This window comes from Dipodomys merriami, unplaced genomic scaffold (assembly GCF_024711535.1).
Source record: "Dipodomys merriami isolate MVZ:Mamm:240054 unplaced genomic scaffold, mDipMer1.0.p SCAF_27, whole genome shotgun sequence".
Lineage (NCBI taxonomy): Eukaryota > Metazoa > Chordata > Mammalia > Rodentia > Heteromyidae > Dipodomys > Dipodomys merriami.
Window position 1 is genome coordinate 9,425,840 of NW_027204159.1, and position 24,885 is coordinate 9,450,724.

The 24,885-nt window shown below is 46.4% G+C and overlaps 1 protein-coding gene across 1 annotated transcript; it reads right to left on the minus strand.

Moving 5' to 3' along the window:
• Window positions 1-10,288: 10,288 nt before the first annotated feature.
• Window positions 10,289-24,745, minus strand: Spry4 (sprouty RTK signaling antagonist 4). Its single transcript, XM_070036286.1, has 2 exons — window positions 24,590-24,745; window positions 10,289-14,691 (listed from the first exon to the last, which is right to left on the minus strand). Exon 2 carries the CDS (start codon window positions 14,642-14,644, stop codon window positions 13,745-13,747), a length of 900 nt encoding a protein of 299 aa, XP_069892387.1. The 5' UTR covers window positions 14,645-14,691; window positions 24,590-24,745; the 3' UTR covers window positions 10,289-13,744.
• Window positions 24,746-24,885: the final 140 nt, after the last annotated feature.

Here is a 24,885-nt window from a genome sequence, read left to right on the forward strand (position 1 = left end):
TATTTAAAGTAACAATGGACCAAATTCTTGCTCACATTTTTGGCAGGGCTCCAGTCTGAAAGTCCACAAGAGACAGATTTGTTGGGCTGTGTCACTTTGCTGGGGGGGCGGGAGGGGAGAAAGACTGTTTCTAATCTGGGATCTATTTAAGATCTGATCACCCCCCTTTCCTGGAATGACAAAGAGAGCATGATTTTGAGTTTAGAAACAATGTTCTGTGTGATGTACTTTGGAGGATTTTTAAGAGTGGGAGCTTTGTCCCCTCCCACTCATCTTTGAGGAAAAAGAGGGTTGTTAAAGCAATAGGATACGCTTTGAGAAACTCAAGACCTCCTCCCTTGTGTCTGCCTGAGGGTGGAAATAACCACTACCAATGGGCAGGCTAATAACCAAATACTGTAAATGATGTGGACTGTTGTACACAGATGCACATGGCTCTGTACAAAGCAATCATGAAAGCTGTGTGCTGGTGGTTCATGTCTATAATCCTAGTTACTCAGGAAGCTAAGATCTGAAGATCGCCATTCAAAGTCATCCCAGACAGACAAATCTGTGAGTCTCTTATCTCCAATTAAGCATCCCTGCCAAAAAAAAAAAAAAAAAAAAGCCAGAAGTGGAACTATGATTTAACTGGTAGAGTGCCAGTCTTGAGTGAAAAGCTAAGCAATAGTGACTAGGCCTTGTACTGGCACACATACACACACAACAAAAACAACCATGACATATTCCAGGGATGACCTTAGGACACTGGTTCCAAGGAAAATCTATTGAGGTTTTATCGTCAGAGTGATTTTTTCAATAACTTTGTCCAGGTATAATTAACATAAATAAAAGCTATACATACTTAATAAACTCAGCTTGATAAAATGAAACAAATTCTTAAGGCCCATCCCAGCAACATTGTATTTCTCAACACCATCTTATAAAGAAGTAGAGACTGAGCCAGCTTTATCAGTTTGGCTACAAGTCAAACTTTGACTACAAGTCACAAAAAGTATCTATCAGACTTGCTTAAATTATAAGGATGTTTTATTCCTTTATGTAACAAGGAGTCTATAAGCTATTGTGACTCTGGCCTCTACCCTCTAATGACCAGCTCCTATGTGATGTTAAGAGTGCTGCAGCCTGGGCTGGGAAGGTGGCTCAGTGGTAGAGCACTTGCCTTGCATGCCTGAGGCCCTGGGTTCGATTCCTCAGCACCACATAAGCAAAAAGGAAAAAGCCGGAAGTGGCGCTGTGGCTCAAGTGGTAGAGTGCTAGCCTTGAGCTGAAGAGTGGAGGGACAGCGGGCCGAGGCCCAGAGTTCAGGCCCCAGGACCGGACCCCCCCCCAAAAAAAAAAACAACAACAACAACAAAAAAAGAGTGCTGCAGCCCCAATTTCACAAGGAGACATTACATGTGTTCATTCCCTTTTAGTTTCTTAAGAGTGAAGAAACTTTTCTCAGCAGTCCCCAGCAGATTTCTCTTCACATTGTATTGGTCGGCACTGCATCATACACAAACCATATCACAAACCAATTATGAGCAAGGATAATAGGGCCAGCTGTGATTTGATTAGACTCTTCCAGGTTTATCCCTGAAGCTGTAAATAGAATTACTCTTTTCCTGAGTCATATAGCACAAGGGTAAACTCTGTAACAAAGTTGGACTAGAAAACAAAAAAAAATTGGCTATGAGAACAAAAATTGGGAGGCAATATAAATGTCCATCAATGGGAGATAACTTCATTCTTAAGACCCAAACCCAAACCAAACAAACAACAATTTGATGACTACACTAGCATGCAATGTCTAGAACTTGAAGATAGAGCAGTGAATGAAACAGTCTTTAAAGGGAGAAAGGCAGATAGTAAATAAAATAAATTAGTACAGGTTTATAATTGCATATTCACAGGTTTATAATTGCAAATTGAAATAAGCACATGAAGGAGAAAGGCTACTTTGAAAACATCAAGGTGCCCAGATGTAGATAGAGGAATACAGATCTAGTGTTCCCCTTTCTCCATCCCCCTCGCTAGCCTCAAGGGTTGGTAACAGGGCTCAGAAATAGCAAGAGGCTTCTGAGTATGTGAGAGAGCCATGTTAGTGTGTTGAGAGGTATCTGGGGGAGGATAAGGGAAGTAGAGTGCACAAATCCATAGGTATCTATTTTTGCTGGTGCTGGAGCTTGAACTCTGGGCCTTGCCCTCTTGCCTGGCTTTCTCAATCAAGGTTAGTATTCTACTACTTGAACCACTTCCAGCATCTTACTGGTTAATTGGGATAAGAGTCTTACTGATGTTTCTGCCTGGGCTGACTTTGAACTGTGATTCTCAGATCTCGGCCTCCTGAGTAACTAGGATTACAGGCATGAGCCACCTTGGTCAGTACCAGTGTTGACCTCCTTCTTACACTCTTTGGGATTGTTCTGTCTTAGGGAAGGAGAGGGAAGGGAATTTTCCAGATTCCATTTTATGAACTACAGATTCCCAAAAGTCTTCATAGTCTAACAGTGATTCTATAGCAAGGCGGTGAGTACATCAGAATCAGGCTCCTCCCACATACCAGTCATTCCACAGCTGGCTAGCATCCATACCTGGGTGCTTCTGTAGAAAGCAGGGGCTCTGTGGTTAAGCCTGTGAAAACTTGAGTTTAGGACTATAGCATCTAGGGCTGTTTTTCCACTTTAAAATAGGAATAATAAAATATTGATTTAGTATGAGAACTCAAGGAAATGATGGGGCAGGGGTGGGAGTGGGGGTGGGTTGAAGGTGTAGCTCAGTGGTAGAATGTGTGCTTAGCATGCATAAGATCCTTGGATTCAAACTCCATTATCTCTCTAAAAAGCTAATCAGTCACCTTGTGCCTAGTATGATGGTATGTGGTAAATACTTATGATAGTTAATCTTGGTTGTCAACTTGATTGGATTGAGAAGTGTCTGTAGTTGAGTAAAACATATCTCTGGGAGTGTCAATAAAGATGTTTTCAGAGAAAGAGTCTCATCCTGAATGTGGGATGCACTTTTCCTAGGCTCAGGGTCCAGATGGAATTAAAGAGGAAAGAAGAAAGTCCATTAGCATGCAGATATTTTCTCTCTGCCTCCCTTTCTCCCTTTTTCTCCCCTTCCTGGCCATCATGAGGTGAGTTGCTCTTCTCTACCACACCCTCCCCATCATGAGGACAGAAATGCCTGCAACTGTGAGCCAGAATAAATCCTTCCTCCCTTATGTTGTTTCTGTCAATATTTGTCACAGTTAGAAGTCTAACACAAGATTGTAGCAGTTATTGACATTTATATCATTATGAGTATATGGTGGAATGCTTGGCTAGTTTCAGGACAGAAATAAAATCTAAAGCTACTTCTCTGAGCTTTGAGTGTCTTCTCAATATCATCTTTTATTGGTTGTGGGACTGAAACTCAGGGCTGAGGTATTGTCTCTGAGCTCTTTTGCTCAAGGCTAGTACTCTACCACTTTGAGCCACAGCTCCACTTCTGGTTTTCAGTGGTTAATTGGAGAAAAGAGTCTCACTGACTTTTCTGCCTGGGCAGAACCATAATCCCCAGATCTCAGATCTCAGCTTCCTGAGTAGCTAGGATTATAAGAGTGGCCACCAGTACCTGGCTATCAATATATTCATAATTCACATATTTAACAACTATTTATTTAATGCCACTCATATACTACATATTGTTGTGGAAGCTTCCCAAAAGATGTGTGAGATCTATTGAAATTTTGATCCCTCAGTGTACAATTCAATTACCTCAATGTACAATTGAGGTACAATGAACAATTACCTCAGTGTACAATTCAAATACTATGTCATACGAAGGCCAGGAAACCCTGAAATCATGAACGAAAGAAAACAAATTTCACCACGCATGGTGTTGTCAACCTGGAATCCTATCATTCAGGAAGCTAAGGCAGGAGGAATCTCAAGTTTTTGGCTGGCCTGGAATATATAGAAAGATCTTGACAAAAGAAAGAAAAATAAAAGGAAGGAAGGAGGAAAGAAGGAAGGAAGGATGAAAGGAAGGAAGGAAGGAAGGAAGGAAGGAAGGAAGGAAGGAAGGAAGGAAGGAATGAAGGAAGGAAGGAAGGAAGGAAGTTAGGAAGGAAGGATGAAAGGAAGGAAGGAAGGAAGGAAGTTAGTAAGATTACCTGCTCTTAGAATTTATCCTGAAATGATAACTAGAGTGTGAGCAACATATTAAGTCATGGGATGTTGGAAGAACAGAGAAGAAGAAAATAAGCGTGAGACCAAGAGCAACACTTAATGGTATATCATTGTCTTAGGCTATTTTCTGCTACTGTAACTAAACACCTGTGAATGGCTAACTTCTAAAGAAAAGTTTTATTCAGCTCACAGTTCCAGAGGCTCTAAAGTCCAAGAACATTGTACTGGTATCAAGCAAGGACTTCCTGGTGCATCATATTATGGGATGCATCACATAACCAGGCAGGACATATAAAATGGAGAATGCTCACATGTATAACAAAACCAACCCTCAATAACCCATTAAGCCATCCATCTCTTAATTCATGGATGGATTGATCCTTTCACGAGGGCAGAGTCTTCACAATCAATTCCCTCCTGAAGGCTTCACCTTTCAACACTGCACAGTCTCAGAAGGAATAAGCCAGATCCAAACTATAGAAATTGTCGGAGTTGAGGAAACACTATAAATTGGTTCATAATACTTGAAACCCAGTTTCCTAAAGAGACAAGAAGCCTTGTTCCTATTCTTGGCTTTACAGCTAAATCTCTGTGTGACCCTGGGCAAGTCTGTCCTCTCAGGGTCTTCTAGCTCTGTTCAGGCCAGGGAACCAGTGAGTTGAACCAAGTTTCAACCTGTTAGCAAGGTCACCAACCTTCTGAGAGTCCAGAAAATGTGTGTTTCTCAAAGGAAAAGAAAAACACACAGAGAACTTTATCTGCAGTGTCAAATTGTTCCCAGGCTCCCTCCCTTAGCTACACCACAAATTCTCAAATCATTTCTGGATTCCATGACTCCAAAATCTGCATCTGAATGACATGCCTTCAGGGATGGCGTTTTTAGGAAGCTCCTACACAGGAATGGGCTATTATGACATGTTGGTTTCAACTGCCCAAGGTGGCCAATCAGACATGGGAGCAGCCAGCATCAAGAGCAGAGAACCAGGGCTGGGAAGGTGGCTCAGTGGTAGAGCACTTGCCTTGCATGCTCGAGGCTCTGGGTTCGATTCCTCAGCACCACATAAGCAAAAAGAAAAAAGCCAGAAGTGGAGCTGTGGCTCAAGTGGTAGAGCACTGGCCTTGAGCTGAAGAGCTGAGGGACAGCGCCCAGGCCCAGAGTTCAGTCCCCACGACCGGAGCCAAAAAAAAAAAAAAAAAAAAAAAAGAGCAGAGAACCAGGCAGATAATATAAATAGGAGAAAAAGGCTCAGCACATGGATATCTGGTACAAGCAGTGATGGATGGCACCTAGCTTTCGGTCCAGGGGGATCAGATAGTGAAAGGAAGAAACTGAGGAAGAGAGGGGGCTGAAGCCAATCATTGCCATGGGAACAAGGGCCAGGAGGAGCCAGCTTTTTATTTTTTGTGAGCAGTTTTAGATCTGGGCCTGGAAGCCTTTATTTTCAAATGATGATAATCCAACAGTTTTGGAAAATATATTGGGGTTGACAGTTTTGTCTTCTTGTCTACTGGTTCAGATTTCCAGGCTAAAGATAGAGAAATAGACTAAGAAGAGAGATGAAGCCTTGTGTTCTCTGCTCTCCTGTCTAAGATGTTAATCTTGGACATCTGTGCTGGACTACATGCTGTGTGTAGTCCTGTCTAGTGTTGTAACTATATTAGGGTCTGGGGAGGCAGCTCAGTGGTACAATGCTTGGCTAGCACACCTGAGGCCTTGGGTTCTATTGCCAGCACACACTCCCCAAAAGTCAGCCAGGGGCAGGGGACAGGCAACACATACAACATACAACACATACAACACAACACATATAACACATACAACATACAACCTAAGCAGTGGCCTGTGGAAATGGCAGTCACTTCTCAGAGCTCCAGGGTTGCAAACTGCTTTGCTAGACACTTGTTCTCAGAGTTTGAGAATTTTTTTATTTTTTATTTTTGTCACTTGCGGTGCTTGAACTCTGGGCCTAGGCGCTGTCGCTGAGCTCTTCAACTCAAGGCTAGTGCTCTACCACTTGAGCCACAGAACCACTGACACTTGTTCTCTAACTCAATTAGATGCCAGCAGAGTGCTTTAGTGACCCGAGGCTGGCTGGGAACAGTGCCTGGGAAATGATCAGATTTAGATGGGTGTTATTTTTAACATGGTGACCCTGACCCTACTGCCATCCACTCCCACCCCAACTGCTTTGGCTTTATGATCCCCAAGAGAACATAGTTTTGTCTTGGAGATGCAGAGGCATGGTCTATGCCCTTTACCTTCAGTATACATCTCTCCTTGACCACCCATGAATTCCCAGGCCCTGCTTTCTGAATTATCTAAAACAATCTACAGCTCATTCTCTTCTCCTTAAGATTCAGATTCCTTTCCCCAAACACTGCCCCTGATCATAATAGACCAAATAATGTCTCTTCCCATTGCAGAGGAAATGGGGTTGAGGGCCTTAGTAATCAGGAAGGGTAGGTGGTTGTGTGCTCAGAAAGAACTTAATGAAGGAAGCTGAATATTTTATATAGGGTGTTGTGGTTCACTGTGACACCTGGGTTCAAGTGTCATCTCAGTTAGGGTCCAAGTTAAGTTGGTGAAAACAAACTATGTACTCTACCAGTTTCTACAGATGCACACAAGTAGGAAGGAAGCCCCTTTCTGGGGAAACAAAGGCATTCCGTGGACATAATTCTTCAACTGGGCCTAAAACTTACAAAGGGGGCTTAGTGTTTATTGTACTAGCTTTGAAGACAGATACACTCTGGGTTAAAATCTCATGTCTGTTACTTATCAGCACTATGCCTTTTAAGGAGTAAATTAACTTCACTAGACTTGATTTTCTCATCTGTAAAATGAGGCTGATCATAAACTTAATTTTTTTCAAGCTTGCAAACAATAATACTACATCTATGCTCATAAGCAATACCTTTAAGTAGTTATTATTTCCTAAGGAAAGTTGGCTTGTGTCCAACTAGTGATTCCAATCAGAAACTCACCTAGAGCTCCTTGTCTCTGTATGGTAGAGTTTTTGTTTAGAATCTTAAGCCATCCTGTCCACCATGCCCAATATAGGGAAGCCAGCCAGGAAAAAATTTACCTGAGGCCCTCTAGGTAGAGGGGCCAGGTCTGAGGGAGATGATGAGAAAACAAGACAAGGGGAAGAGTTCCAAACCTTACAAAATTACTTAATGTTAATAAACATGTGAACAGAGGAGGTGGATCCCAGGGAGTTTTTCAGTCATCTCCTGCTTAACACATACAGATGTATTCATAATTACCCCTTGCCTCAGGCCTTCAGGCCCAGGTGGGCTCCAGAAGGCCTGTGCTGCCGCCAGACAAGAGTCCTTAAAGGACACCATGCAGACAATTGGAATGCCATTTATCGTGCGAAACACAATAAAACCCTGAGTTCTCTTCCTGTCTCAGAGACCCATAAATTATGAAAATTATACCTGCCCCAGGCCATGGACATATTGTTTTATTAAAGTTCTGATGAATAAACTTCATGTCTCTTAAAAATGTCCTCCCAGCTTTCATCTGGCAACACCTCCAGCACGAAGCTGGCTGCCTGGGTTCATCTTAGTTCTTTGGAAAAGTGAGCTTACTTCAAATGCTGGATTCCCAGTGTGGGAGTCACTTACAGTGTACGGGGGCCTTCTGACCAGGTGACGAGGCTGTCTGCCCCCAAGCAAGCCCCTCTTCATGGAGAGGATACATGGTTAGGGACACAAAGGTTGAATTGTCACATCCTTCTCCTTGTTACATATGATCGGTGGAAATCCTTTTATCTACTACAGCCTGTTATTCTCATAGTTGTTAATTACTTCAGCTTATATTTTTACCTTCTCCCTCAGATTGTGTGTGTGTGCGCACATTAGACATCTCTGACCCTTCAGTTTTCTGTCTTTTAAAAGAACTATGACAGAGGCCAGGCGCGCCAGAGAACATGGCAGTGGAAGACCTCACTCAGATTCCTGATGTGGATATCGATCCCAAGGGCATCTTCAAGGACATGCTGATTCGAGTCCACTCGAGGCCACCCTCCAGGGCTCAGGCCAAGGAGGGCAAGGAAATCATGTGCGGCTACAAGTGGGCCGAGTACCACGCCGATATATTTATGAGTGTCTGTCGAGCTGCAAAAGGAGGGTTATGACTGTGAATGCCTGGGCGGTGGCGGCATCTCCCAGGTCAGGACAAGAGGTCCATGTGTATGGCTACTCTATGGTCCTGTGCAGCACTGTCTCAACGGAGATCAAAGCCAAGTGTCCCGACTACATGGTCAGGTAGCAGCTAAGTCGGGACTCTGCTCTTTCTGAGGCCCCTCCTGAGGGACTAACCCCATTGCTCCCTTCACCTGCTGGTGACATATCACCCTGCCACACCTCAGACCAGCCTGGCCATAGGAATTAAAAGCATTCACGTGCCAGTCCAAAATAAATAAATAAATAAATAGAGAACTATGACATGTGGCACACATACTCAGCCAGCGGCCATTATGGTCACAGCCAAGCCATTTCATGACTGGAAATCAGGAAGATCGCGGCCACAGGGATGAAGATAAAGGACATACTCTTTCTCTAGATACCAATGTAGTCCTCAACTCCCCACAAGCATTTGGGTAGGTGTGTGTGTAATCTTCAGAGCCTTACAGTTAGGGGCTGGGAAGGTGGCTCAGTGGTAGAGTGCTTGCCTTGCATGCATGAAGCTCTGGGTTCGATTCCTCAGCACCACATAAGCAGAAAAGGCCAGTAGTGGCACTGCAGCTCAAGTGGTAGAACACTAGCCTTGAGCTGAAGAGCTGAGGGACAGTGCCCAGGCCCAGAGTTCAGGCCCCAAGACCAACCAAAAAAAAACAAAAAAAACTTACAGTTAAAATAAAAACCAGAGGTAGGCCTACTTGTCACTTGTAATCTAAGAATTATAGACACTTGGGACTAAGTTGACTAAAATGTGCTGCCTTGTTGGTGAAAAAAGACTAATCAACCTTTCTTTATCCATCCCTGTTGGATGGTCAGGTGTAAAAGAGGGCAACCCAAACCTGACTTTATTCTAGAAGTTTCCTTTGTGCCTCTTTGGAAGTAACCAGGGGATACTTGGCATTCTTTGGCTATTGCCAAGGCTTAGATTTCATAAGAATCTTCAAATACCATAACTGATGATCACAAGATAGTGACTGATCTCTCCCTTCAAATCCCTCAATACCATTGCTAGTAAACTGAATTTCTCTGAGGAAATGAAAATGTACTCACAACTATGTCAACTAAATCACTGGGTTGGATGCCAGTGGCTCCTACTGGTCATCCTTGCTAATCCAGAAACTGAGATCTGAGTGTCACCGTTCAAAGCCAGCCTGAGCAGGAAAGTCTGTGAGACTCATCTCCAACTAAGTATAAAAAGCCAGAAGTGGAGCTATAGCTGATGAGTGCTAGCCTGAGGACAACAGCTCAGAGACAGTGCCCAGGCCAAGTTCGAGTCCCAGAACTGCCCCCCCTCCACCAAAGTGGTTGATTTTAACTAAATTTGAGTACAAGGGGGAGGGGAAAACAGGAATCATATGGAAAGACCTACGAGGACAGGGTCTTCAATGGTAGCTTTGTGAAAAATCAATAGATGGAACACTTTATAGGAGTCAAACAAACCATTTTTAGCCAATGACTATCAAACCAGGAAAACTGTCTAAGGCTTTTCTGACTGGATATTTTATTTCTGGTTGGCTTTTTGAAGATGGTAGATTTGGGGGTACCAAGACCCAAAAGAAAGAGTTACAGAAATTTTAGAAGAGACAGATTACTAGTTTTCTACCTCTAGCTCTTCCTAGTTCTCAAGCTTTATCTGTGTTACATTCATCGGAGAGGATAGCTGACCCAGGAAGAGCTTCACAGCACCTAATATTAGGAAGTGGTATTTAGCTTCCCAATAAAGTCGAGTTTTCCTTCAATAGTCTTAGGTCATCCTAGAGTGGGAACAAGGGTCTGCCGATAGCCCAGTTTATTTTTGTTGTTGGGTTTGTTTTTGGTTTTTTAACATCCCTGGGACTTTGCTGGGGGTTATCACCAGAGTAAAACACGCAAACACAGGAGAAAACAGCAGATCTGTATATATTTAACAATATATATTTATAGATATTTTCTAGATCAGTACATTCAGTTTTAACTTGTTTTTTTCTTCACAAACAGAAGAACTCTTACAATAGTAGACTTTCTAAAATAAATACTATTAAAATAGAGCTTCAAAATAAATATTCTATACAAAGGAAACCTTCTGTGGTAACTTTTGTGGTGGGGTAACAGGGGAACTATAGTGAAAGGTGAAAATAAAATAGGAATGTGAGGGCAAGGGAGCTGGAAAAAACTTTACCTTTTGTAACACGTAACCAAACCGTAGGACAAGGAGAAGGAAAAGCAATATAAGACATCGCACGCAGTTACCCACAGCAAAAAAAAAATGGCAATGCAAGGTTTGACTTCCACTATGACAGTAAGCAGAAAGGACAGGGAAATGCTCACCAAAGGCATGAGCCAGAAAGCTGGTGGAGCTTGCAGATGGAGTGCCCTAGTGATGGACAGTACTAAGTTGTGCTGCCAGCACACCACTAGACACTTCCTGGGGCAGCACAGGAGAATGTGATGCTTCAAAGTGGCAGCCACCTGGGTTCAAAGGGTCCATTCCCAATAGGGACTGGTCTTCCTTCTGGAGTCTCTGAGGAGCGCCTCCGTTGTACACCCTGTCATTTACCGGGGAAGCCTTTGTTAGCTTGGACCCAGTCCCAGGGGGCTCACGGAACTATTGGCCTCCACAAACACCACTGGTGGGGTGAGAACCAAAAACTATTATCAGCCCCAGGCACAACTACCACCAACCCCAGAACTGCAGAGAAGCAAGAACTAGCTGACTTTTCGACATAAGCATAACCCAGCCAAGCAAGCTGCAGGTGACAGGAAAACAGCCAGCCAGCCAGAAGTATCTACAGAAATGTGTCCTGTTTCTGCGTACTTGTTCCCTCGGCGACTCATGGGAAGGAATAGAGGGCCTACAGGGCCTCTTCCTCTTTTGTCAAGGAGCCAGAGAGAAAAAAACAAAACCAAACCATGATGCTGAAGGAGCATGCTACCCAACAGAGCTGGAGAAGAAAGGATGCTTGCTTTACTCCTTCTCTTACCACAGAGCATGTGGGTACCAAGGTGATTCTTGGGGAGGAGTTCTGCAGACATCTGGCAGGTTAAATGCAAGTCAAACAGGTGGGAGAGGAAAATAAAAAAGCAAACCAAAACCCACAAAAATCCGTGTTTACAACTATGTACACAAAAAGTCAGGGTTCAGGAGGCCTCTACTAGGAAAGAGGGTCTACTGGTAGAGGGTCTGTGTGTGTGTGTGTTGTGTGTGTGTGTAACATGTGCAACGTGTGCAACACAGCTTATATAAATCAATTCTCCATAGAATAGGTATGTAGATCAAGATCACGAAAGTGTAACTTGCCACTGTATCAAATTTCCTGGAGATGATTTGAGGGAGGGCCCAGGGCAATATTCCAAGGCCTTCTGGAAAAGAGTGCACACACATGCGTGCTATCATTTGGAGGGGTCACATCTGCACACCTCATCTAAGGAAAACATCTCCAGCCCCCTTCAGTACATTTCCAATACATTCAATTAGTATAAAAGTGGTTGGCTGAAACGTGTTTTTCTACCATTCTCTCCTATTTGTGCGAGAATTATCTATACATCCATCACCATCTGTGGCCAGGGTAGCTATATGAATTCGCTTTAGAGACTGAAGATGCATTATTTTGTACTTGCCTTTTACAAACCAGCAAATGTTACATAAATAAAGCCAAAAATAATAAGACCCTCCCTTCCTCCAATCAATAAATATCTATGGTTACAATTAATTTATCCTAAATCATAAGATGTTACTTCTAGCTTCCAAGAAAGTATGGGGAAGGGTGTCCTTGAGAAGCATTAGGTACATGCCACTTACAGCTACCTGCCTCCTTGGCCTGGCCTCCTTCCTGGAGACAGCTCAAATCAAAATGCTATGCTCTGCCTAATTGCTCCCCATTTCACCTGGGCCATGTTTTCTGACACAGGCCACTTCCTCTCATTAGAGGAGAGGGACACTACCACACAAAGCAAAAACCTCACATAAGGGTTAGGGGAAAGGACCAGACACATTACAGCTTTTGCATGCAACAAGTACCTACCCACTGGACGTGCTGCACTTTCTGAGTCCTTTAGCACCTTGAGAGAAAGAGTTGCTACGTCTTTGGGGGCTGTTGGGGGAAGTGTGTGCTGTGCACAAAAGCAGGGCTCAATCTCAGTGGCCCCTGGAGAATCATTTCCCCACCCTCTCAAGCTTTTCTGACTCCCCCTGCCGCCAGGGCTTCCTAACACACTAAAATAGACTCTGTTCATCATCTCTATTTACATAAAGATACAGATGCATCGCTATACACAAAAGGCTATGACAGCAAGCAGCAGAATCAAAGAAGGTAACCCAGCCCAGTTTGGCTCAGCTGTCATTCTGCCAATGGGAGACGCGGCCTCTTCTTCGCCGTTCAACTCTTCTTGGTGGGCAGGGAAATTGTGCTCCTTGAGGTTTATTTGCCCCCAGATTTTGAAATCAGCCCTTCCTGGGGGTGGTCCAAAAGGAAGCAAGTTGTTATTATCACTGTGGATGTTGAGAACACTGTTAACATCTGGTTTAATTATTCTATAAAACATCACGACTGGATCCAGAGACCACAGCCCCAGACTCATTGGCAAAATGATATTTGGTCTCGCATGTGCCACCCTGGCCTTCTCTGCCCATCAAGTTTCTGGAAAGAATGTTTGAGGAGAGAGAACTCAGGACACACAGCAGGCAGGCGAGTCTGTGACTTGGTGGCAAGAATCAGAGGACGGTGTGATGATGAGCAGAACACCCCCCGAGTTAATGAGCAGGCTGGGAGGAAGGTATCACTGCACAGTGGCTCCCAAATCCATCATGTGACTGGCTCTGGGAAGGCAGGCGCAGGACCAAGGCTTCCACTCACCAGCTATCCTCTGTTCTCAGCAGCTCCCAAGTATATACAGTAGGGATCCCTAGGATGCTCTACACCTTCCCCAGGGAGGCAGCGGACACTAGGCATGGATGGAGGAGAAGATAGAGAAGTCCAGGATCCCAGGGTCATCTTCAAAGTACCCTGGCATTCAGTTAGCCAACTCCTCCCAGGAGTCCAACTCCTATGAAAGCCAAAGACAAACGCAGAGTGGGAGAAAGGAAGGAGGAGGGACTGGGAAGGCCATCAAGCAGCTGCAACTTCCAAGATTATGTCCGCATCTGTGCACCCTCTTCTAAAACAGAATCAACCACCCCGCTCCACCCCTCCTCATCACACCCTGCATGGTCTACTTGACACAAAGTTCCAGGACCCTGAATTCCCCCACTGTCCCCATGTGTTCCTTCATCCTTTTGGGGGAAAAACAGAGAGTGGGTGGTGTGGTCTCTGCCTGCTTCTTCCCAATCGAGGAAGGAGAACAGATGAGCAGGGTCAGCCTCAGGAGGCTGGCAAGAGGGACCCACATTTCCAGGGGCAACATCGAGGCTTCGACCCAAAGTGTCAGAAAGGCTTGTCAGGCCTGCTAGCCACCGCATCCACGCTGGCTGTCTTACAGATGACGCTATTCGTGTGCTTGCAGCGGCAACCCGGGCGGCGCAGGCGGTCATAGCCACGTTGGGCCAGCTTCACGCAGCCTGTGGCAGGTAGATAACAGAGTAGGCAGGGCAGCACCACGGAGAGGGCACCCATGAAGGACCAGCGGGCACAGCAGTTGGAGCGGGAGCAGGAGCATGGGTGATCAGCACAGGAGCCCTCATCGTCCTCATTGGTGCAATGGTAGAAGATGCCCTGCACCAGGCACATGCAGGTGCCATAGTTGACCAAGGTCTGGGCGGAACACAGGCACTCCTGGTTACAGACCCAGCAGGAGGGCAACGTCCGAGGGGACGCACACTCCTTACATTTACACTTCCCACAGGCCTCACACAGCAAGAAGTGCTTGTCCAGCTCTGGTGGGAGGGCTGGACCCTTGAGGTCCAGAGGCTTGCAGTGGACGACCTTTGGCTGCAGACGCACAGCTCTAGGTGAAGCCTGCTCAGCCACAGGCGGTGGAGCCATGTGATCTAAGAGCCGTTGGTCAGAGGAGGTGCTGCTGCTGCTGCTCACGGAGCTGGGGCGCCCACTGAAGGAGATCCAGTGATGGGTGACATCCTGGTCACAGCGGGCAGGTGTGGGGGCCAGTTCCAGGGCCCCACCCCTGGTCCTCTTGGGACCAGTTGGGGGAGCCAGGCCAGGGTTGTCTATGTAGTCATTCTCCACATGGCTGGTCTTCATCTGGTCAATGGGTAGGATGGTGAGCGGGTGCTGCAGCCGGCTGTGGGGCATCCGGCTGTCAAGAAGGGGCTGCACCATGACTGAGCTGGGAGTCAAGGGGACACTCTGCGGGATCGGGGGCTCCATGGGGCTGGAGGTCCTGGACTGCTTGGAGAAACAGGCTACTAGGGATCCTGGGGGAGGGGAGAGAAAAGAAGAGAGAATGGGTTCCAGTAATGTGGTTATGTTAATAGAGTCCTAATATACCCCTACACACATCCCATCTGGTGAGAAGGTATTAAATGATTAACCTGATAACAGCAGTAATACTACAGATAGAAATAACACTTTGGGATGGGGATGTAGCTTAGTTTGCCTAACATAAGCAAGGGTGTAGGTTTGATTCCCCAACACTACAAACAAAATAAAACAAAACATAAGGCCCACTATTGCTAGTTTTTGCCAGTACTAGGGGTTGAACTCCAGGCCTGAGTACTGGTTCCCTTTTTTTCTTTTTTCACTGGTCCTGGGGGATTGAACTCTAGGCCTAGGTGCTATCCCTAAGCTTTTGCTTAATGCTAGCACTCTACTACTTAAGCCATAGTGCCACTTCTAGCTTTTTTAGGTGGTTCATAGAAGATAAGGGTCTTTAGGACTTTCCTGCCAGGGCTGGTTTGGAACTGCGATCCTCAAATCTCAACACCCAGCTCTCCCTAAACTTTCACCCAAGGCTATGCTCTAACACTTGAACTACAGCTCCATTGTCAGCCTTTTTTTTTTTTGCTAGTCAGAGATAAAAGTTTCACAGACTTTCCTGCTGGACTGGAAGGATCCTCATGGATCCTACTATTTCAGCCTCCTGTTTATAGGATCATAATAGATGTGGGCTGCCAGCACGTAGCATGAATGAGTATTCTTGAGGCCTCATCTTTTTTCCATCTGTAAAAAGGATTGAATGAAACTATACATATCTGGTGCATAGCACGTTTCCTGGCATACAGCAAGTACTCAAACAGTTTATCCTGACCTCAGCATAAAGTAGTTTAGATATCTTGAAAACTTGTAAGCCCTGGTGCCAAACATTGTACTGGGTACCACAACAATGTGGTGAACGTGGATTGCCCTATGTGCTCCATGGAGTTTATCAGTTGGATAAACTAAACAAAAGCCTTGATTCCAAACATTCAGAAGAGAAGGAAGGGCTGCATGGGATGCCTGTACATCCAGGATATTAACTTATCACTACCACTTCCAAGTGCAGCAACCTCTAGCAACTAATAACCACTGGGTAGGTGAGCTTCTGACGACTTGGATGGGAAATCCTCTCAAGGGGCGCTCACATCACCTATTTCCAAGTGCTGAGCTGAACATTCAGCCTAAATGCTATTTACTAGAATAGCGAAGCCAACCCTGGATCAGTTTCTAATTTCACTGAGAGAGTGCAATTTGAAGCTGGCATCCGGCCAGAGATTCAACTGCAGTGCCTGACACGAACCCCAGGAAGTCACTTCAATCAAAGAGCGGAAACGACTTGGTTCAAATTTAGAAAGTGCACATTGTTTTCTATTAGAAGTGCCATTTCCTTGCCTGCTGACCTTTACATTTGGAATTCGGATGGAGATCAATTTAAAGAAATAGCAGCAGAAGGCCAAGACCTCCGCTCAAGGGGGACACAATTTGGAATCCAGGGAAAAGATTAGACTCTAAGAAGATTCTACCCTGAAACCTAAATATCTCCAGGGGATTAGAGAAGGGAGGCTGGAGAAGGGGAAGATGACAATCTTTTTGTGTGTGTGTGTGTGTGTGTGTGTGTGTGTGTGTGTGTGTGTGTGTGTGTGTGTGTGTGTGTGTGTGTGTGTGTGTGTGTGTGTGTGTGTGTGTGTGTAGGGAAGTCAAAACCACTGGGTTATATGCTTTGGGTGGTAATGCCATTAAGTGCTTTTTCAAGATGCTAATGATGCTATAATTAGAAGAACTGCCCCTGCCTTGAATCTGTTAAATGCATCTCATATCAAAGGTTTCCACCTCTAGTTTACCCCCAGATTTCTGGGCACCAGTGGCCCATCACAATATTCCAATCACTAGCTCCCTAGGACTCATCCCCAGGACTCAATATTGTATTTCCTCTGCTAGGAGACAATAGTTGAATCAGAAATAGTTCAAATTGCTGGGGAAGACCTTCCTTAGATAGTTAACCTAAATGAAAAATACTGAAAAGTATTAAGGGGGAGGGGAGTTATCCACAGGGCTCTTATCTGTGTATTATCTATATTGCTAAATGCAAAGAATAAAGTAAGTTGTTTTTTACAAGGCTTAAGACACAGCCAATGGATGTTTCCTAGTCACACGGGGCACCACCATTGGCTCTGCTCCCAAGGCTCTGCCTACTTAAAAGGTGCTGAGTTCTTTACAGTGTCTTCGCATCTTTTACCTAGTTGGCAGCTCCTGCCCTAAAGTTCTCTTCAGATGAAACCTGAGCATCATCTGTGATTTGGGAGCCTGCCTTGTGCCAGAGTTTACCTTAAGTATCTGGCAGGTCTGCCACCAATGAGTACTCATTTGCCAAGGTGGCTTCTAGTGAAGATCATGTGGTCAGAACTTGACAGAAGGTAGAAAGTATAGGGGGAGGGGAAGTTCCAGGGAATCCTTTCTCATTCTGTTCACATACTGAGGGTTCCAAGGCATTACTTTAAAAAAAAAATGAGTCTGGAGTCAACAGACCAGGGCTAGGAGTCCCAGTTCCCAGTCCTGGGAAGGGTCTTTGGCTAGAGAAAAAGCTGGGATGTGGTACAAGAATGGAAAATTGAGGTTGAAGGCATGGCTCAAGGGGAAGGGGGCTTGCCTAGCAAGGGCCAGGCCCTAGATTCAAGTCCCAGCAACATTTCCCCACCCCCAAATAAGAATGAATAATGCCACGGATAAGACTGACAACAGTCAGAAGGTACCTCAGCCAGAATGCTCATCCTTGCTCTAAGACCACTTAAGTCTTTCATTGCAGATGTGCAAGTTAGGAACACTGTGGGTCCTGCCAACAAAATGTCAGCGGCAGTTTCAAGGAGCTATATGCTACCCAAGTAGCTAGGGTTTTTGTCTCAGAACTAGGACTAAGATTGGTTATGCTATAGAAAAAGTGAAGGTACTCTCTATCACCCAAGCAGACTATCCATTCTGCTTTAGTAATTCCATATCTGAGGCTCTTTAAACAGCCACTTTTCCAGCCAATGAAACAAAGAAGCAGGGGCAACTCTAAATTAACAGGCTCTGGAATCAGTGGGCAGATTCCTCAAGTCCTAGAAAAGTCTCACTAGGAAGCCAGTAAGAAGCAGCCACTGCAGACACTGGGGTTCCTGACATTAGCAGGTTCCCATCTCCCTTCCCACAGGCAGCTGTCAACATCTGAACCTGCAAGTGAGGCCAGCCATGTAGTTGGGGGTGGGAGCTTGGCCTACAATGAGTCAGCTCCCTCGGGACACACAGCAGCAGAAGGCATCTTGTACAATGCTTCTTCTGGTTACCAGCTCAGCAAAAACCAGTGGCTGGCCCAGGGCCTATTAGGCCAGTTGCCTAATCTACACAGACCCTCCACAAGACAGCCCTCTAAGAACCTTTATTGAATTTTTTGTCTGATGAAGAAAAAACAACTTCTGGTGCTGCCTATTTGATAAACCCTCAGCATAGCTCTGTGTCTCAAAAACAAAAAAAACAACCCAAGTGTCAGTTGGCTTAAAAGATCACCCTCCACTCATTGAGACCTGCCCACCTCTCCAGGCTGAGAACTCCTATAAATCTTTTTTTTGCCAGTCCTGGAGCTTGAACTCAGGGCCTGGGCACTGTCCTTGAGCTTCTCTGTGCTCAAGGCTAGCACTCTTACCACTTGAGCCATAGCACCACTTCCGGCTTTTTCTGTTTATGTGATGCTGAGTAATGGAACCCAGGGCTTCATGCATGCAAGGCAAGCACTCTACCACTAAGCCACATTCCCAGCCCCCTGTGGATCTTAAGTGCAGTTTAATATATACCTCTGCTTCCCCTTCAGGGAAGGAAGAGATTTATAACTGCAGCAGGAGTGGAGGCTATGTCTCCTATGCAGGCTGTAGGGAAGAGCCTGATGGCCAATTTGGAAGGCTCTGGACAAAAATGCAGCCAGCATTGCACTTAGCTAAGGAAGCACCTCTGCCACATTTTAGGTGGTGGCACATGGATTGGTAGGAAGCAAGAGAACTTTCACCTCCACTTAACCTTCTAATAATAAAGAATAATTATGGAAGCAGCTAATATTTAGGGAACATTTCCCTTTGTGCCACTCTGCTACAGAAGTTGACAATGATTTGTTTTCTCCTTTAATCCTTCCATCAACTTGGAGGACAGTACCGACTTGGCATTTAATCCTTCCATCAACGTGGAGGACAGTACCCATTTGGCAGAGTTAGAAACAAAAGCACAAGGGATGGGAGAGTGATAGCAAGTGATCGCTGGAGCAGGATTGAATCCCAGACAGCAGAGGCAGAGATTGGCTGGCACAGAGGCCCCTATAACCCTGGGTACTCCTGAGAAGGGACACAAGCACCGATGATTTTCAGAGCCAAGAATTTCAGAGCCAGTTTCCCTCAGTGTGCCACCAGCCCAAAGACAGCCTCCTCCCCAAACCCTTGGGACTGAGCCACTCAACCAGCAGGGAAATGAAGGCTACGTTTGTAACTTCTGTCACTTAAGGAAGACTCAGAGCCCAAGTTATCTTCACTCTCACTTCTGGTTTCTTTGCCATCCCTTCTGACATTTTGTCCTTCATATCAGACTGGTCTCTCACTTGTAGAATTTCACTGCAAAGCAGTCTTCAAAGGGAAACTTCAGGAATCCCCTCACCTTCCCACCTATCAAGTGGAACTTCCAGGTCCCTAGGGCAACTTTATTGATAGGTTTCTAGGACAGACCTGTGAGAGAGGTGTCAGGTACAAGAGAGGAATCCCACAATATTGACTCAGCAGGATTTCAAAAACCCTAGAGCAGTCATCCTTGTCTGACCCCCAGTACCACTTGTCCCTATATAGGGGCTTACTGAAAAAAAAATCAAGGGCCATGTTAACTATCCAAACTGGGGTGGATGATGCTTCTTACCCACCTGCACCCTTCCGCTTAACTCATCCTAGAAAGAGCAGCCAAGAAATACTGGGAAAACCTGACTATTGTACTATGAAAACTACAGGTCGGCTAATGACATACTGGCAAGAGGCTCTGGATGAATGGGCATTTTCTGCACTTCCCCATTCAGTCTCAGGCAAGCATTGTTTAACCCTTTCACAACTCAGAATAGAGGTCTCTCCCGTTGCCAGAGAGCCCGCCCACCACTCTCTACCACCCTGCTTGGTCCTTTGTGACAATATCCCAGTTTAGTTAATTAAGCTACAATCCAAATGATGACTTATTGCCTTAAAAAGACTATTAAAAAGGGGTAAATGAAGACAGGGACTCATCCTTTCCCAAACCCAGAAGACAATCTACTGGGAATGGCCCACATGAAAAAAGGCGGCCTTGGAGCAGCTGGATTTGTCTGGGAATTCATCCCCCTCCCTTATCTTCCTGCTCCTAACATGGCACTTAAGATCACGTCTGGCCATACACATAAGCTGCTAAAGATCATCACTTGTCCACTTACCAGCCCTTTTCTTTTCTCTTCCTTCTTTTCCAACCCATCAGCTAAAATCCCAAAGCCTCAACATACCACACCACAGGTGGGAATCTTGAGGTACTTTGACTTTGAACTATTCTAATCAGCTTCAACTTTATGTGTCACTGGATAACCCCTCCCCCCCTTAATTGTCTGCAAGAAGCAGCAGAAAGAGGGGTCAGAAGCTAAGAGTGAGAAATGAAGAGAACCACTGGTAACCACTGAGTAACTTACTGGGAACTTACGTTGGAACCAGACACCTAGCTGGAAAGAATTCTTCCCACAGATGGACATCAAGATCTTGTCTCCCTATTCTCCACTAAGAAATCCAAGATATGAACTGACAAGAATAGATTTCAGCTTACTCTTGGGACAAGGCAGGAAATGACTTCCCCTTCCCCCAGTCTGAAACAGACAGACTACCCAACAAGGGAATCCACTCATCTGCAAGTGGCCACCTGCCCTAAAGGGCCCATCTGTGCTCCCTCCCCAGCTCCCAGCTTCCTCCACTGACTAGGGCCTGTCCTTGGAAAGAACAATCATGATCACAGCTGAACCGTGGAGCCTCTTAAGCCCAGCCACATGTCCCGGATACATTCCCCCCTTGTCAGCTGTCCGGATCTGCACGGTGGCCCCAGACCCCTAAGAGCCAAGAAAACCCTGTGTCTTTCCCATTAACAGCACCCCACAACTCTTGCAGTGTTCATTAGAATTGCCCTTAAAACTCAGCCCTCTCCTAGCTCACCTCAATACTGGCAATTCACAAGCACCCTTGCTGGCCCCTAGGTTACTTTGTTCTGATTGGGTCTGTGTGGCCACTCATTTGCTGTTAGTTTGGTCTGAAGGAAGGAAGCAGTTTTATGTATGTTGATCTTCAATAGTAAAATGCTATCCCAATGAGAATCTGTTTTCCCTCTATTTGGAAAATCCAGGTTGGCCATGAGATGGGACTTGATCTACTCTAGCCATTCTCCTTTAAAATCCCTGCTGTGAGCTGGGTGCCTGGTGGTTCACACCTGTAATCTTAGCTACTCAGGAGGCTGAGATCTGAGGATAGCGGTTCAAAGCCAGTCAGGGCAGTAAAGTCTGTGAGACTCTCATCTCCAAAATAACTACCAAAAAGCCAGAAGGAGCTATACTCAAGTGGTAGAGTACTAAAATTGAGCCAAAATAAATAGATAAATAAAGCTCAGGGTCAGCACCCAGGGCCTGAGTTCAAGCCCCAATACTGGCAAAACAAACAAACAAGCCACATCCCAAGCCTGAAATTTTCAAGCACATCCAGAAGCTTTATCCAGAATTCTCCCTCAGGCCACAAGGTAACATTCACCTCTGTAGAGGCCAGAAAACACGAGATTCAGAACCAAATCAAATGCTGCAACTCTTAATTCTGAGCTTCCCTAAAAAAAGGCTGCTCATTCCAAGACCTGCATACTTACATCCAGACCTCTCCTGGTCTGATTTAAGAAAAGTGCTGCCCAACACTGGTGACTCAAGACTAATCCTTAGCCAGGAAGCTGAGATCTGAGGATCATAGTTAGAAATCAGTAATGGGCAGGAAAAGTCCATGAGACTCTTATCTCCAAATAACAGTAAAAAGCCAGAAGTGGATGTATAGCTCAAGTGATACAGGTTGGATACCTGCCTTGGAGTAAAAAGGTAAAGAACAGTGCCTAGGTCAAGTACAAGTCTTAGTACTGGATGCACACTCTTGCAGTGCCTATGCGTGTGAGCATGCACAAGCACACACCCGCGTGCATGCACACACACACACACAAATGCTGATGGGGAGTCCAAAACTTGGGGCTGGAAGATGCCACCTAACACTAAGGGACATCAACAACTAGAATTAAAATTTAGCATCAACAACTGGAATTAAAATATCTGTATGTGACCCAAAAGTATTGAATCCCAGGTCTTTCAAGGACCACTTTAGAAAGTACCAGTGAGTAATCCCCTTATTTTTCATAAATAGCTTTCACATTTTGCTTCATTTATTATTTGGTATTATTCAAAAAAGCTAGCCAAACACAGAGTATCAGAGTATATCAAGCCCATTAAACTGTGGACAGGGGGTATGAATTGGGTGGAGGGTGATTTCAAGAATGTTCCATTTCTTACCAGTTCTGGAAGGATAACTGGACAAAAAATGCCTACCTTTGCCCAGACTGACCAAGTTTAGTCTGGAACTAATCTACTCTTACATGTTGTCTCTTCCCATTAGGCCCAACCAAAGCTCCTGTGAAAGGAAATCTGGGAAAGGTAGTGAGCAAGAACAGGAAGAGTAAGGGCAGGGCCATGTCCATCCAATAAGAAAGGGAGTGGACTCCCAAGTTCACAATCTACAATGGAAGGCCACTAGTGTCATTAAAAGTTTCTTTCATCTTAGCTAGCCAATATGTGCTCCTCCACATTTCAGAAATGTGCTATCAAAATGCCCCCTCCCTGTCCTCCACCCACACAGCTCAGTTGTGTGGATTAGGCTAGAACTCTCCAGGTTCTAGCCACCATGTGAATACCTCTCCCTAAGAATGGGAAACAGAGGAAATGTATTTCTCAATGTCTGGCTATCTCTGCTGCTTTCTCACCCTTCAGAGAAAAAGAGGGAGATTAGGCTACAGCTCTTCCTTTCTTAGACGGCCAGGGCTCCACACTAATGGGGGTTGGGGGAGGGCGAGAAGCTGAAAGTTTTAGATGTTTATGTTCCATTTGTGTGAAGATTGGGAGAACTCTAAACATTGTGAAATCTACCAGTGCAATATTGAGCAGGGCCTAAGGCCAGAGAGGACCTTATTAAGAGATTGATAAACCTCTATTTCCTGACCTCTCTGAGTCTCTTACCTTCCATCTTCGTATCCCTAAGAGGCTGGTCAGGAAGGGTTAGAGCATTGGGTCGGCTGGCTAACCAGACAGACAACGCCGGCTTCCACCCCTCCAACCGTTGCAGGTTCCCTGACCTCTCCCCCGCAATGGAGAGAATCACGCCACTAATTTCGAGGCCGAAAAGAGGGAGCGCTGCCACTGGATCTGGGGACCCCACCGAATCTACCCTTTCCTTGGAGCACACCATGGTAGGGGTTACCAGGGAGCCTTCTCTGCGCCATAAGGAGGCCTCCTGCTTTCAACCCAAGCCTGGTAACATGGACACCCGGTCAACAGCTGTGAAAGGCAATCAGCAGCTCTCCCCTCTGCTCGCCGTCCAGACTCTCAAGCTCACGGATACCTCCATCCTTCAGCTCTTCGAGCCACGCAACCATTTCCCACCTCTTTTGCCTCCCCTGCCCACAACCCCCAGCCCCCAACCAAAAGAATTGAGAAACCGTCATCTTGCACAAGAGCAGCTACTGTCTAAATGCTTTTTGATCGTCTGCATGGAGGGGTAACTGGACACAGCCCTGGCCTCAGTGATGGAGCCAAGCGCCAGCTGCCGTGGCTGGCCAAATCCTCTCACCCCTCCCCAATGCCCCCCCGTGGCCTCACAGATTCAAAAATGTTCATACCTTCTCTATCCTCGCCTCTCCGTGTTGTCAAGCCTGGTACCACCAAGAAGGAAGGAGGGAAAGTAGGAGCCTTACCTCTCCTACGCAGGCAACCTCTTCCTCCAGCTCCCACACGCCCGGCGTTATGTAAACGCACCTTCAGCCCCCACCACAGCCCTAGCCAGGCCCAGGGGCCCTGGAGCCTGACACAGTTCGATGCCCAGGGATGGAGAGGGACGAGATGGCCGAGAAGCCTCGGACCCCGCAGAGGCCGAGGAAGGAAAAGGGAACTGCAAGGTAGTTGCACAGCTTAGAATGCTGCAGCCGAGCAAAGGTCAGACTGCCAAGAGCCGCCTCGCCAAGGAGAAGGAGCAGAAATGCCCAGTCCTTGGCCGGCTCCGCGCTGACCATCGAAGGGGAAGCAGAAAGAAGAATCCCAGTCGGTCCAGGCTAGAAGGGGAATGAGACGTCTACGTCGAGCATAGGCCGCTGCGGCGGGTAGGGGAGACCCACGGCAAAGCTGGCACGGTGGGCACGGAACCTCAGGGTGGGCGAATTGCCCAAGGCGAGGGCGCCACCCCAGAACCTAGCGGTGGCTGCGGACCAAACCCAGAGCCTCCAGTTCCAGCGCCCGAGGCGAGTAGTGGCAGAAGGAAAAGAGGCCAGGCCAGAGGCAAACTCCCGGGACACGCACGGGGCTTCCCGAGTAGCAGAGGGCGGGGAACACAGGCTTGGCAGTGCCCAGGGGTCCGACACGGAGGTGCCAGAGCGCGAACACCGCCAGCACCTTACCCCGAGGGCCGAGGGCGCCAGGGAGCTGCGGCGCTCCGCAGAGACTCCGGGAGGCTCGGGCCGAGGGAAAGAACACGGAGGCGCGGCTAGAAATAGCGCACCATTTACCTCAGCCCGAGGGGCAGTTTCGGATCCCCAAACCGGCCGTAGACTTACTTTGAGGAGCTGCAGAATCACAAGCATCGCTCCACGGTCCGGGGAAACTCCTCCAACCCGGGCGGGTCAGCCGCCGTTGTACTCGCAGACGCCAGTCAGAGGAACCGGCAAGGTTCCTTGGGTTCCGCAGCGCCAGCTCCGCGCTGTCAGCTCCGCTCGCTGCCTCCCCGGCGGTGTTGCAACCACTGCCTGGGAAAATGGCTTTTTTATGAATGGGAGGGAAGAGAGCCTCATTGCGCATGCGCGCCTTCTGCGATTCTATGAATGGGTGGGCACAAGAGACCCTGTGCGCGCAT